This window comes from Molothrus ater, chromosome 1, assembly GCF_012460135.2.
Source record: "Molothrus ater isolate BHLD 08-10-18 breed brown headed cowbird chromosome 1, BPBGC_Mater_1.1, whole genome shotgun sequence".
Taxonomy (NCBI): Eukaryota; Metazoa; Chordata; class Aves; order Passeriformes; family Icteridae; genus Molothrus; species Molothrus ater.
Window position 1 is genome coordinate 70,617,670 of NC_050478.2, and position 14,477 is coordinate 70,632,146.

General features: G+C 48.3%; 1 protein-coding gene across 1 annotated transcript in view; it reads left to right on the forward strand.

The window, feature by feature from the left end:
- Positions 1-6,762: 6,762 nt before the first annotated feature.
- Positions 6,763-14,477, forward strand: part of BCL2 (BCL2 apoptosis regulator) — a 96,667-nt gene continuing 88,952 nt past the window's right edge. Inside the window, exons 1-2 of the mRNA XM_036406879.1 lie at positions 6,763-7,360; positions 7,716-8,511. Of these exons, the coding sequence (XP_036262772.1) occupies positions 7,921-8,511 (591 nt within the window). The 5' untranslated portion in view covers positions 6,763-7,360; positions 7,716-7,920. The remainder of the gene's footprint in view (positions 7,361-7,715; positions 8,512-14,477) is intronic.

Sequence of the window (14,477 nt, forward strand, 5' to 3'; positions counted from 1 at the left end):
CTGGTAGTAAAAACCTCATGAAGTAATTTCCTTTCCTCTGTCATTGGAGGGAGATTTCAAAAGGTGTCTGTCTTGCCATGCCTCTCATCCTCTCTTTTACTACTTTCAACCTAAGTTGCTCTAAATTGGTGGAAAAGGTTAAATGGGGGTGATGGTCTGCAGTGGGAGGAAAAAATGCTGGTAAGCTTTTGGATGAAACTTGCACTGACAGAAGTGGAAAGTGAAATTATTTTTTTTTTAACCCAAAAGATGTGTATCTAATTTTTGGAGGGGGGGGTGGGGCAGAATCTAATTTGATGTGGGAGATTCATTTCATAGACTTGATTGGGAAGGTTTGCTGTTTGTGGAAACCTTGATGAATATTATACTAAGTCTCCTCTGTGGTAGAATACCATCAATCCAGTCTGAATTTTTTTTTCTTTAGGTTGAAAACAAGTTTGTTTTCAGCTTGGAGGGGAATCCCCATGTTAATTTTAAACCTTTCCAGTTCTAACTCTCAAGTTGATTCTGTAGTTGTGCTGCTAGAGCAACGTAAATAAACATAAGGGGCAAGAGCAAAACATGCATGATTAACACAGTCATGCTACCAAGCACCAACAATCAACTCCCTTGACCAAAAAAGGTGTTAAATCTGTAAATATAGCAACTGTAAATAATGTATATAAAATTAGGTCTAAAATGAAATTTTTAATGACACAGGTTACTTGCAGCTGAGGGGAACAGCCTTTTCAAAGCTAACAGGTGCTTCAGAGTTGTTAAAATGAAGTGTGTTGGTCTTTATTTCAAAGCATTTACTCAAAAAAGTGTTTTCCCCCCTTTTTGCTTTAAGAAATTTTAACAGGTGTAATAAAAGTTTATGAAGCAGAGATGGATGTTCCTGTTTGTCTAGAAGACTGTTTTGATTGCCTATTCCTTTGTGCAGAACCTGCCTGCTTTGCTCCTCTGCAGTTTCATCTGGGAAGCTGGTGTCCAATCCTTTTGCACAGAGCACAAAGACAGGGCATGGGCGGCACTGCCTCAGTCACCAGCACAGGTTGGTGTCTTGCGAAAGGTGACGAGACAGCTCAGCTCTTGTGAAGGCAGGACCCTATTGCCACATAGAGAAGTGCAAGAGTACTGCCACAAGAGATGTCAGAGAAAAAGATATCCAGGGCTGTTTGCCTCCTTCCAATCCAAACCGTGGGGCCTATGGATCCTGACAAGAAGTGAAGATGGTTGAGGGATGAGTACAGTAAAAGGCATCTGAAAGCCAGGAGCTGTTTGCTATGTTGGACCCTAAGGATATTATCCAAGTATCTCATCCAGCTGCCTTTCCTGATGAGCGCAATTAAACCCATGAAATAAACCATAATTGCAGGTTGGGCGTGCTTTAAGTGTTTTACAGTAGCATTATCTGCTCTGTAAGCGCTTCCAGCCAAAAAGGATCCACTCCACACCTGCAGCATTTGCAACACCAGCAAGATAAAAGGCAATCTCCCATTTCAGGAATGCACTCTGAAGAAGCGAGAAAGTTTGTTCAGGTTAGCCTGCCATCATCCTGGTTAAGAATGAGGAAAATATGCATCCAGGCTTCAAGGGTAGTACCTTTTCCTATGCTTTTTTTCATGCAGAAAACTGATTTTTAAAGCGTGCTATACAACAGACAGCTGCTTCCTAGGCAGCAATGCTGGGCCACGCGTTGAGCAAACCAGCTGAGAGAGTCTAAGCAATAAATGGTGGCACCTGATAGCAGAGAGTTATGTGCATCCATGCAAGTCTCTACAAGAATATTGCTTTCAAGACATTTCATCCAGCTTGGCAGAGATACCATAGATCCTCTGTGGGTATTGTGGTCTCACGGACAGAAACAAACATGAAGGTCATGTGGTTGGTGGTTAGTTTTACTCGGGGCGAGTTAGAAAGCTCTTGCAGGAACAAAGGCATGCAGAGTAAATGAATGCTGGCATGGGAGGGAGCAGCACTGAATGCCTGGAACTGAGGGAAACAGGGCCATAGTGGGTGGCATAGACAAATACCTCACTGGACATGGCACCAAAAAGCATTTACAGAGCCATTGGCTGTGTGAGGAGCGGCTTGGTGATTTGCATATGTGCAAATTCCCCACCTGTGGGCACGGTCTTAGTGGACTCCTTCAGTAACGCCAGTATTTAAGCTGTACTCCAACACCATAAGGCAATGGATCTCTTCTGATGTCATAGGTGTATTTACCTATGTTGCTCTAAATGCTTTTTTCAGGTCACTCCAATTTAGCTTACTGTTGTTGGGGGTTTTGATTGGTGGTGATGGTGGTTTTGATTTTTTTCCAGAATAGAAAACCCCTGCAGATTTTCAGAAAAAAAATGTGGCAATGTCATTGCTCACTCTGAGTGCAAACACACATCCTGCTTGTTTCGTGCCTGCTCAGGCAGGGCTTTAAACAACCATTTGCTTCTCTCTAACTTCCCTGCACATGAGCCAAGGAAATGAAAGGGTGGGCAGGCCACCACGGACCAGGATTGCTGCTGAAAGCCTGTTGATGTTAACACAAAGGTACGGGAAAAGGTGTCTGCTTTCAGGTTGTTGGGAAGTTTAGAGTTGCCAGACATTACAAACGTTTCTACATAATTTGTTAATAATGATGTAGCAGGGGGCATCTGGGAGGCCACTGAAGAAAGAGCAGGCTTTCCAGGATCCTGTCTGGTCAGTTGCCCAAGCATGGATAAGAAAGCCGTCTCAAGAAAATAATCTGTCCCTCATGCTACCAGACCTGACTGATGCCTAAATGGCAATGCTTTCACTTCTCTTCAGTGTCAAAAGAGCTTTCTTGCAGGTGAGCTGCTGCTTGTATTCCTAATCAAGTTCCAATTCTTCGTACAGCTAATTCTTCTAAGTCTGATTAACTTCGGTGGGCTGACTCACATAAAGGTAAATGTGTGTGGAAGGACTTGCAGGATCAGATCTTGAGTAGGCAGCATCTTATTCTGCTACCTAAATGCCCCATGATTTCTTAAGCTGACTTTATGCACTGATTGCATGTTCCTTAAGAAATCCTGAGCTTCTCTTGCCATTTCTTCCATCTGCCTCCAAAACCATATTGCCTTTGTTTTGGATGTCTTCTTAACTGTTGTTTTATCCTGCTGAGCTCAGACAAACAAGCAAGGTGAAAAGCAGTGCTGTGATGCAAACTCGTGACACTGTAATAGATGTTTATCACCCATTCAGGTAGCATAATTGCTTTTAAGATGCCGCTCCCTTCAATTAGAGCCATACAGGTCAGATGCAATGCTTTTGATGTTTAATGTTAAGAACAAGGCTTCAAGTGTGCATAATTTTGTTTTGCTTTTTTACAGAGTCCCAATTTGTCGTTCTTCAAGGCACAGTTTTTGTTTCCCATCACCCAATGCTAATACCCTTGCTTAAAGCAAATGCTTCCTGGGATTTTTCCCTTGTGTTTTTTATATTTTTTGGTACAGTCTCAGCTGTGTTTGGTGTTAGCAAGCTTTCTGGTGAACCATGACCACTATTTTCCTATTAAACTTTTTTTAAAAGCTGGGAGCTATCATTCCCATAACAAAGTGTTGAATGTGGAGCTGGTGAGGAAAAAGCATCATCACTAAATCCCTTTCAAACAGGGTAGCCCATAAAATTTTGCTGTACCTGTTTCCATCAGGAATCAGTTATAAATTATGAAACTCTTATTTTACTGACTGTGTCCTCAGTACACTCTGTTCATTTAGCTGCCCTCACTTGCATTTCTACATGCAAAATACCTTTAAATACCATAAAATCAGTGATATTTTCAATTCCTCCTTACAAAATCCCATTGATTTTATATGCACCTTTTGTATCCGTCTCATAGTGATTTACTCTTTGGGCTTTAAAACTGATCTTGCTAGGACTTCATTGTGCACCTAGACAGGGTTTCTGTGTTACTCAACATCTCTGTCTGATGCATTTTCAGTTGCAGGACCAATTGCATTAGATTCAATCACCAGCACAGTGACGGACTGAATGAGCATCCAGGTTGGCTATGGCCGTTCTGATTTCCTCTATCACTTGTCCCATTTAAACCATGGTAAAGTTACATGGAAATGTCAGGTTACTTTCAGTTTTGAGAGACCTCTCGTTCTTTGTTCTCGTTCGGTGAATGAATATGAAGGTGATGATGTTACTTGGTTGACAGATCCCTTGTCTGCATTTCTGCCATCAGAAGCCATCCCTCAGCTCATTGCAAGCACTTTACTTTTGTGAGTCTTTCATATGGATGGAGATGAGATGCACTTATCATTAAACCATGCTGTGAGTTACACACCCCTGGTCAGGTACAGCCCTTAGTCCACGATTTCACAGAGCATCATCAGTCTTATCTGAACTCATTTCACTTGCTGTCCTGCAATCTCTGTCCCTCTTAACCCCCAAGAACTCAACCATCCACAGCCAACCCCGTCTCACACATCGGCGGTGGGAATGCACACAGGACGGATGAGAGGGCACCGCCTCGCCCCCGCAGTTTCCCGGGAGGGTATGAGGCGAGCGAGCTCCGAGCTCCCTCAGGACGGAGCGGGGTCCCGGGGCTGTCGGGGCCGAGCTCCGAGCTCCCTCAGGACGGAGCGGGGTCCCGGGGCTGTCGGGGCCGAGCTCCGAGCTCCCTCAGGACGGAGCGGGGTCCCGGGGCTGTCGGGGCCGAGCTCCGAGCTCCCGCAGGGAAGGACGGAGCGGGGTCCGGGGGCTGTCGGGGCCGAGCCCGGAGGGAAGGACGGAGGCGCCGCTGGGTGGCAACAGCCGCCCGCCGGAGAGGAGAGAGAGCAGGGAGAGGAAGAGGAGACAGGGAGAGAGGGGAGGATGCTGGCACTAGGTATGGTGCCGAGTGTCTCCCTGTGCCCCCCTAAAAACAGACGCCAGACGGGTTAAACACCCTGAAGGCCGCCTCAGGCACCTGGAAAGGTGCTGTTTCGTACACCTGGAAAGGTGCTGTTTCGTACATGGCAGAAACCAATTCCTCGGTGCGGCCTCGAAACAAAACCCGGATCACCGAGGGCACAGGTGAGCTCCGTTTAGGAGAATCCGTCTCGTTTGGACGCGGAGAGTTCCCCTTCCTCTGTTGGAGGGACACCTGCTGACCCTTCCCACACCAGTGCCTTTTCCTCAGAGGAGCAGTCACCCTGTGAACCACGCGTGACCAGTCCGTGCCTGAAGGAACTATCTCTAACTAAAAGCATACTTGGAATGCAGGGTACATTCATTCCCAGTGCCCCCTGTCCAAGAGAACTCATGGTCACAGCTTTGTTTATGCATTTTATTCCTTTTAGCTTCGGGGGAGTTTACAGATGAGATTGTCATCCCAATCACCCTTATATCGACAAAAACTGGAAGAATTTATCAAACGTCTCTTTTCCCCTCCTGTACTGAGCAGAGAAAGGCGCCGGGGATGACCTCCTCCCGTTCGGCTTGGCATTTCCCCGGTATGGTGCCCCATTGCAGCTGGGGCAGTCCCAGCATTACACATCCCTGGCCCCCAGTGTCGCGGCTCGGGATGGCAAGGGGTCTGAGCCACAACTATTTCCCAGCTTTGTGGGTTTAATCAGCTTTAAAGGTTAACTCTGCTTCTTTGGTCAGCTCCTGATTGACCTCATCTTCAAGCAGCTCCTCAATGCCGCTCTTCAATGTAAAAAAATTCTTCAGGCCGGGGCACAGGGACAAACCTGAGCTCCGTTTCTACAAGAAGTCCTAAAACCTAACTCCCTGCCTGTCCCTGAAGACGGGCCGGGAGGGCGGCCTGCGCGGAGCAGGTGTGCGGGACCCCGCATGGCCCGCACGGAGGGGGGCACCCGGACAGCCGGGCCGGCGGCATCGGCAGCGCACCGCTCCGCGGGCCGCGCACACGCTCCAACCAAAATGCACGGCGCCCCGCACGCCTGCAGCGGGCCACTTTGCTTTTTAAAAAGGTGCATTCGGACTTCTTTTTTTTTTTTTTTTTCTTTTATATCTCCCTCCCCGTTTCATTTATTTAAAAAAAAAAAATTAAATGAATCCGCGCGGGGCGGCGGCGGCGGCGCGGAGCGGGACGCGCTCCGCCGCGGAGAGCCGGCAGCCCCCGGCCCCGCCGCCGCTTGCTCCGCACGGGCGGCGGTGGCGGCGGGGCCGGCAGCAGCACCCGCGGCCCTGGAGCCCGCCGCCCCTCCGCGCCCGCCGCTCCGCCGCTCTCCGCGCCTCCTCCGCCGCCCCGCCGCCGGCCCCAGGCCCGCGCCGCGATGGAGGGCGGGCCCGGACCGCGGGGGGCTGCTCTCCTCCCCCCGCCGCCGCCTATATTTTTTTTCTTCTTCTTCTTTTTTTTCTTTTAAGCACCCCCCCTCCCCATTTCCCCCTTTTCTTGAATGAAGCGTGAGGCGGAGCTCTAGGAAACCACCGCGCCCGGCTACGCCGCGCGGGGCCGGAGCCACCCCTCGGGCTCCGCTCCTCCCCGCCTCTCCCCGCCCCCGCCGCTCCGCTCCGCTCCCCCCGCCGCTGCCGCCGCCGCCGCCGCCGCCGGGAGAGCTCCCCGCCCGCGCCCGCCGCCGCTCGGAGCCGCCGCTGCCGCCGCCGCCGTCCGGAGCCGCCGCCGCCGCCGCCGGCAGCAGCAGCGCGGAGCGCCCGGAGGAGCCGCCCCCGGCCGGCGGGGTGCGCGGGGCTGCGCGGGCGGGCGGGCGGGCGGGCAGCGGCGCCGCGGCCGCGGTCCCCATCGGCACCAGTCACACCGCACACACGCCCCGTCCGCGCCCCTCTTCGGCAGCGCCAGGGGCTCTTCCTCCGCCGATACAAAGCTGCTCGGGAAATGGCAGCAGTCAAAAGCAATTTTCCTTCTTTATTTTTATTTTCGTTTTTTAATTAATATTTTTTGGCGCTCTTTCTTGTGAAAAAGAATTAATTTCCTAAATCCATACAATTTTTTTTTTAATTTTTAATTTTTTGGGTGTGTGCGTGCGTGTGTGTGGAAGCACCGGGTTCCTGCGATCGGTGTCTGAATGAAACTACGTAAATGCATATGTCTGTACGTTGCACTGGAGGGAAAAACAGAGCACTTCGGCGAGAGCTTGGATTCAAATGTGGTTCATCTGGTCTCCAGGATTTTCCGTCTCTTTGGGGTTGTTCGCCTTCCCGGTCTGCGAGGCGGGATTTTCTGAGCTTTGACACATCTTTGGAGATGTCTGTTAAACAGGAGTCTGGGAAAAAACATTTGAAATCGTAGAATTATTTTTTTTTTGCCCCTTTCCCATCCCCTTGTTGACTTGAAGCATCAAAGCAACCAGAACTTCACGCTTCTGAAGACTTGTGATGTTTGGATTTTATTGTTGCTATTTTTCTTTTAGAGGAAACTTGACAGAGGAACATATTTATAGTCCAAGTAAGTACTTTACAGAGGAAATTTAGTTTGTGTAACAAAAAAACCCAAAACCTAATGTTGAGGTTTCTAGCATAAAGTGCATTGGATTAACGTCCATCCAAGGCTGCTTTAGCAAATTGTGTTGAATTGCAATTTTTACAGTGTGTGTTCGTCCGCTCTTTCGTGTCCATGGTAGTCCAGCACCTAGGGGAAAATGCACCTGATTTTGAGTCGGTATAATATTTTTTAAGATGTATTTCAACACCGAGGAGGAAATGGTCCTAAAGTAAATTTATAATAAGTAATAAATGTGCACCTGGAAGTAAAGTATTTACAGCATTCTAATCCCTATTTATGCCGTGCATCTCAAACCAAGGAGGAAACACTGAGAAGACAAAAGTACCTCCGAGACCCCGAGAGCTCCCCCACACCAGCATGAATGAAACCGTGTCCAATACAATAACTGGATTATAATTTTTGGTGTTATTAATTTTATTATTATTGGCTGCTTTACTTTTTTGGGTTCATCCTGCTCCTCTTCTTCCTCTCTCCCTTCCTCTTGCTGCTTCCTCGTGGGAATTATGGCTCATCCGGGGAGAAGAGGTTACGATAACCGGGAGATAGTGCTGAAGTACATCCACTATAAACTCTCTCAGAGGGGATACGACTGGCCTGCCAGTGAGGACAGGGCATCCCTGCCTCCAGGTCTCTCTGCTCCTGCTGCTGCTGCGGTTGCTGCTGCTGCTGCTGCTGGGACTTCCTCTGATCACACTGGGCTGGTGTCTCCGCACCCCGAGCCCCCCGGCTCGGCTGCTGCTAGCCATGCGCCCCCGGCCGAGGGGCTGCGCCCCGCACCCCAGGTCGTGCACCTCGTCCTGCGCCAGGCAGGGGATGAGTTCTCCCGACGCTACCAGAGGGACTTTGCCCAAATGTCCGGCCAGCTGCACCTGACGCCCCTCACGGCCAGGAGCCGCTTCGTGGCGGTGGTGGAGGAGCTCTTCCGAGATGGGGTTAACTGGGGCAGAATTGTGGCCTTCTTCGAGTTTGGCGGTGTGATGTGTGTGGAGAGCGTCAACCGGGAGATGTCTCACCTCGTGGACAGCATCGCCGCCTGGATGACCGAGTACCTGAACCGGCAGCTGCACAACTGGATCCAGGACAACGGAGGCTGGGTAAGTGCCTTGACTGCTCAGGTTCCTCTCCCGGCTCCAGCCCGCGGCTGGTGGGACCCCATGTTGGGCAGTGCCCGGGATTGCACTCGTGGCAGCAAAAGGTTTGCCCAGGGGGTGTCTGCAGTGCGATGTGCCAAAGCAGTGCAGGCCTTTTGCCAGTTGTCAAGTTTCACCTCCATGCAGGGTAGGGTGGAGTGGTTTGAGTTGAGGGGAACTGCTACAGCTTGTGAACAAAAGGGGTGGGCAAGTCTCTGTCTTCATCTGCGGTCTCCACTTTCCTGTGGTCTCCACTTCTCCTGTCCACCCTCACCTGCTGGCAGAATGGAGGCAGGTTCCTAGCCAGGGCAGGTTCCTAGCCAGGGCACATTCCTAGCCAAGGCAGTGTCGTGCAGTGGGGTGGGAGGGGGCAGCACAGATGCCCATGCCAGAAGAGGCATACACACTGCAGTAGGTCCCAGGCAGTGTCGGGACAGCAGGGGCCACCTGTGTGTGTGTGCTTGCAGTATCCCTACCTGCGAGGGGTGATGTACCAGACTGGTGTGCAACAAACATGGGATGCTGGTGTTGCCAGCAAGCAGGTGGCCATCAGTGACAGTGTCTGCAGCTGTGGTTGTCACTGGAGTGGGGTTTTATGGGATAAAATAAGTCTAGAGTGAAAAATCTTTGTCTTGAGATGAAACAAAGGTGCTGGGAGACGTGTTCTGGAAAATGAGTATTTGTTGTGATCGGATGAGTGGCTGTGTTTCTGGGGTAGAGATCACCTCTGTCTGGGGCAGGCTTCAGCATCAACTAGAAAGGGAAGCTTTCCACTGGTGGAAAATGGACAGCTTTTTCACTTGTAGTCGGTTAAAAGCTTTTCCTCTCTCCCTCTCTTTCCAGAATAAGTAACTGCATTGAATCAGAAGGGTATTTATTTCCTTTTTTCCTTTATTATTTGATGTCCTGGAACAACATGTGGTCCCAGCTGCTCTCCCACAAACCAAACCTGTTGTTGTATGTGTAGAGCTTATGATATTACTGTTTTGGAGGGAGAAATGGCAAAACTTATACCGAAGAAGAAACCTATGTTGAGAGCTGGCAAAACTCACCTAGAAATGGAGGTCAGCTAGGTAGGACACTGGCAATTTCAGGTTCTCCTGTGAAATACGGAAAGCTGACTCAATTACACAGCACACCTTTAAGAGGTGTATGTAGAAAAATGTAAATTACATGTATGTTTCCCAGTTAACATGTTTTTCAAGCTTGGTGTTTGTTAGCACTGGGTCTCTTGGTAAATCAGTGTTAGGCTATGTGCTGCCTGCATTGACTATCTCTGTTAAAAAATGAAGGTGTTGCCTTCCCTGCTGCTGAACCTGCCTGACTAAAGGGGATTCATGTCCAGGGATGCAGAGGACATCTCCTGCTGCTATAACAGAGGGAGCGAGGCTTTGGGGCCCTTTTCTCACCAGGAATCCACACTGCGCACCTCCCAGAGGAGTGCTGCTGATCCCTGCCTACAAGTCACACTGGAGGCAGGATTGTTCTCCTGCTCTCCTCTGCTTCCATCAAGAAGAAAAAAAAAAAAATCAAGATTCATGGGGCCAGAAGGGGGAGCAAAAAATGTGTGTGTGTGTGTGTCTGTGTGTCTGTGTATTATATACAAATAGGCACACATACACAGACACACACTTATGTATATGCACACATACGCACAGCATGACTCCAGCACTTGGTTGTTGGGACCACACTTGGGAGAGGCAGGTCTATCCCCTGACCCCCTAGTTCATGGATCACTACAGAGGGTTTGTTAGTGCTGTGGGGGTCTTTTTTCACGAAACAGATAACTGGAGGGAAGAAAAAAAACCCTGAGTGGTTCAGGCTTTTGGAGAGCTTGGCTTGTTCAGAGACGAGCAGCTAAAGGGTTAGGGATTTTGGAATTGCACTTCTGGGCTGGGATGCCTGACTTGTGCGTAAGTCCCTCCTCAGGCTGGAAGCCCGTCTGCAGAGCTGGGGCCCTTGGTTAGCTCCAGAGCCAGTGAAGTCATTCTGTTGACTCCAGTGAGCTTTGGATCAAATCGTAAGCATGCTGGAGATGTATTGTCCTGTGGGTGTATTGTGTAAAGAGAAACATAAATAATGAATAAAACTGAGAATGTGAAAAGACAGGTGTGACCAGGCGTGATTGGCCAGAGGAGGGGAGTGCTGGAGCTGTTGCTTGACAGTTAGAAGTACAAGAAACTCGGACTGTAAGCAATCACTGCCTTTAAAAGGAAAGGATTCTTCTTATCAATAGCCATTTAATTGTTTATTGAGGTTTCCTGTCAACAAAAGCTCCAGAATTTGGATGCACGTGGTACTGTTTACTGCCTCTTGTTATTTGTAATGTACGCATGGAAGATGTGCAAAATACTACCTGAAGGTGGCTTTTGCTTGTCTCTCTGGTATATGGCTGGTACCTTTGAGCCCTAGCATTATTAAACACAGGCAAAACCTTATAGCTGGTTACAAAGAACAAAAGACTAACATGAAGTTGCAAACACAGCTTTTGGGATCCTCTCTTCAGGCAGAAGAAATCAAGGAGGACATGAGGCAGTGGATTTTTCTTTTTTCTTTTTCTTCTTTTTTTTTTTTTTCTTCTTGATTTCAGGATCTGTCAGTGTAAAAGGATGCTTTAATACATGTGCTTGGTCTTCAACTTGCCTCTTGCACGATACCCCATGTATGAACCTTATTCATAAATGGCTCTTCCAGAGTGGCTTTGTATGTGGTCATGCTTGGTAGGACTTCAGGACAGCCTCTTGCAAGATCTCCCTGTCATGCAGGGTGCTACACTGGCAGGAGCCCTGGCTGCTGTAGCCTTCTCTCCTTTATATTTTGGCTCCCTGTTAGTTTGTGGAGTGGTAAGTTTATTAGAGGCTGCACGGTACCAGAGAAGAGAGTGTCACATTTAGTCATGAGAGCATGTTTTACACAGCAGGTAATTTGGGCAGCACGGGCCTTGTGTCTCATGAATGGGCCTGTGTCTTTCACTCAGGTCTGAAATTTGGTTGATGTGTTTTTCTTGTTTGTCTGTTTGGTCTGAATCCATTCTATAAGTTGACAGTGTGTTTTCAGGATGTGAATTCTTTATATTGCAAGGGAAACAAAGAAGGAAAGCATATCGAAGGGCAGGGTGGGAGGGGTATATAGCTGGGGGAGTATAAATTTTAGGCACTAGACATTGCTGATAATGGTGTCTGGGGTTGTTAATGCCCTTACAATACACAGCCTCATGGGTTTGTTCAAAACTTAGAAAAAGCAACAGATGGGGACTGCACGTAATCTGCATTATTAGCTTGTGGTTCTGGTGGCAAATAAATGCTGCTTTCAAAGATTTTCACTTTGGCCAGGATACCGCAATATTGTACTTTGGCCTGATAACATCTTAATTGTATTAAAAAAGAAAAAAAGAGGAGAACTAGCTCATCTCTGCAATTTTGTGGTACTTGGTATAATATATGCTTTCTGATTAAAACCTTAATGGCTTCATTTTAATTTCCAGAGCTACAGAAGGACTGGCTTGGCAGTGGCCTGTCGCACTTGGCAACTTTTTTTGACGTTGACGTGGGGAACACTGAAGGGATGCAGTTGGTGTGGGAGAAACAACTGTGTTTGTCTTGCAGTGATGGGTTCCCTCTTTGGGCACACAACCTAACAGACGTGGGATCCATGCTTGGCTCTGGGCACTTGTAGTCCAACATATGGCTTTCTCCCCAAGCTGTTAAAGAAAAAAAACAAGAGCGTGAGCACTACAGAAGGAGACACAGGCACCATCATATTTACATAGACATGTACATTTTGATATAAAGTATGAGAAGAAGCCCAGGTGAGAGAACCAGAGAGAAGATTCAGCCAAGAACACCTAATTTTAAATTACTGTATTTACATTTGAACCAGGAATGCAATGGCCATGTGCTTTCATGTGATTCTGTTCCTTTGTTGTGGTTCTTTATATTCTGCTCGAGAGTTAAGGCCACATACGAGAAGGATTTAGATGTCTGAAGAGGACCTTAGATGGAACATAAGCACTTGCATCCTCCAAGTGCCCGCCTACCCAGAGTGGTGATGGAAGTCCCTGGCTTCTCACTGTTCCTCACCTGAGCTAGTCAGGAGCTGATTCTGCCTTGAGAGAAGGGAGGGACTTCGGGGCTGTATGAGACACCATCCCAAGAATCTCCATGTCCCAAAGCTGGCAGACACCCTTTGGCCCAGCTGCTGTCACTTAGGTGCCATCCTCACCTGCAAAAGCATCTGAGGAGAAGTCCCCACTTTTCCTGGCAGCTCCTTCGTTTAGGCCTTTCCTGAGCTTTGGCAATGAGACTTTCTTTTTCCAGCCTGGCAGTGGGGCATCACAACTCCAACATCTCTGGAGGTTTCACCTTCCAGGTGGCTGCTGATTTTGCTGAGGTGTCTTCCCCTTTGGCAACAGGTCTCCTTCTAATTCTGCAGGGGTGAGATTTCATTTGGTGGAGGAGGAAGAACTAGGGTGTCTAATTCCTGCAGTCTGATGTGTTTTCTCAGGTGGCTGTCCACAGCCAAATGAATAAATGCTTCTTAGATGAGCAACAAGACCCCAGCTTTCTCTTCTCCTGAGCTGACTGTCCTAATCACTGATGATTTATTACTCTTTTTACTCTTTTATTTTGTGCCTATTAAATAATTAATTTTCTTTGCTTGGTGGCACACCTTGGAAAGGAAGCTGGGAGGATCTCTGTGCCCTGCAGTGGTCCATGGCTGTGTCATGAAGGTGAGGGATGGCAGAGGCATCTGCCTCCAGGACAGAGCAAGAGATCATGGACCACTGTGGCACAGGGCCCTTCCGAGCTTGTGCGTGGGGCACTGACCAAAATCCCATCCCTTCTGGGCTCTGGATTTGGGCCGCTCTGCTAGGCACCCTCCTGCACAACACACTGCTTCTTGTGCAAGTCCCAAGCAAAAGCCTCTTGCTCTGTCAGCACAGGACTTCACCTGGCTTGCAGAGGGATGCCAGGTGCTTTGCCAAGGAGAGCATGGAGCAGAGGAGCTTTGGCTTTCTTCAGTGGCGATGCGCGGCCTTGTAACAACTCAATCCCCAGTGGGGCTAACCCCAAGTCACTGTTTGACTGGTAAAGGAAACTATCTGAAATCCACTCAGTTAAATAAGTGAATTGGCAGTTTCAAGTGTTGCACCTTCTAGGTCCTTTGCCAGTTTTTGTGGCTTTGTGGGTTTATAATAAAATTCTCAAAATATTATCAAAATATTTTTCTTTTTGCTGTAGCTGAAGAAAAAGAAATTTGTTCTGGGGAGGATCTGTGCCGAAGCAAGGAGAAGTGCTAGGGCAGAAAGAGAAAATGATTGTGGTTCTCTAGTCCCTTTCATTTATAATAGCTTTCTCTGTAATTTGCAAAAACAGTGGGCTGCATATTTTCTCAGAAGTCTGTTTTTTTTCTAAAAAAACAAAAAAAATGTATTGACTGTGACCTTTAAATTTCAGAACCAGGGGTCTCACTTCTGGAGATGATGTCATTTGCCTTGATCTTGCAAAGAACTGTAAAGTTCAAACAGCAATCCTATTAAAAAGTTTTACTTTACTTTCAATATCAAGAAATAAGTTTGTTCTGTGTCTGCACTAACACAGGCATCTCCCAAGCTGCTGTGTTCACTCTGCTGGACAGTAAGGAGCTTAGTTTTTTGAGTATGTAGCTTGAAATTCAGAGTCGGTAATCCATGGAGAAAATCCAGTTGAATTTTTCTGCCGAGGCACAAGCGTTCCTCCGATGGCAAAGCACGGCTCTAGCAGGAGAATCACAAGACCTATGCAGTGATGTGTGAAATTGCATGTGGAGCAGAAGCATTTTCCCAGCAGCCAGATCCCAGGGCCTGGCTTCCTAAGGCAGCATGGGAACTTTGTACTGCATGGCCAGCAAACATTGAGCCCTGGTGCTCAATACAGGTGTCCTTGCTGAGA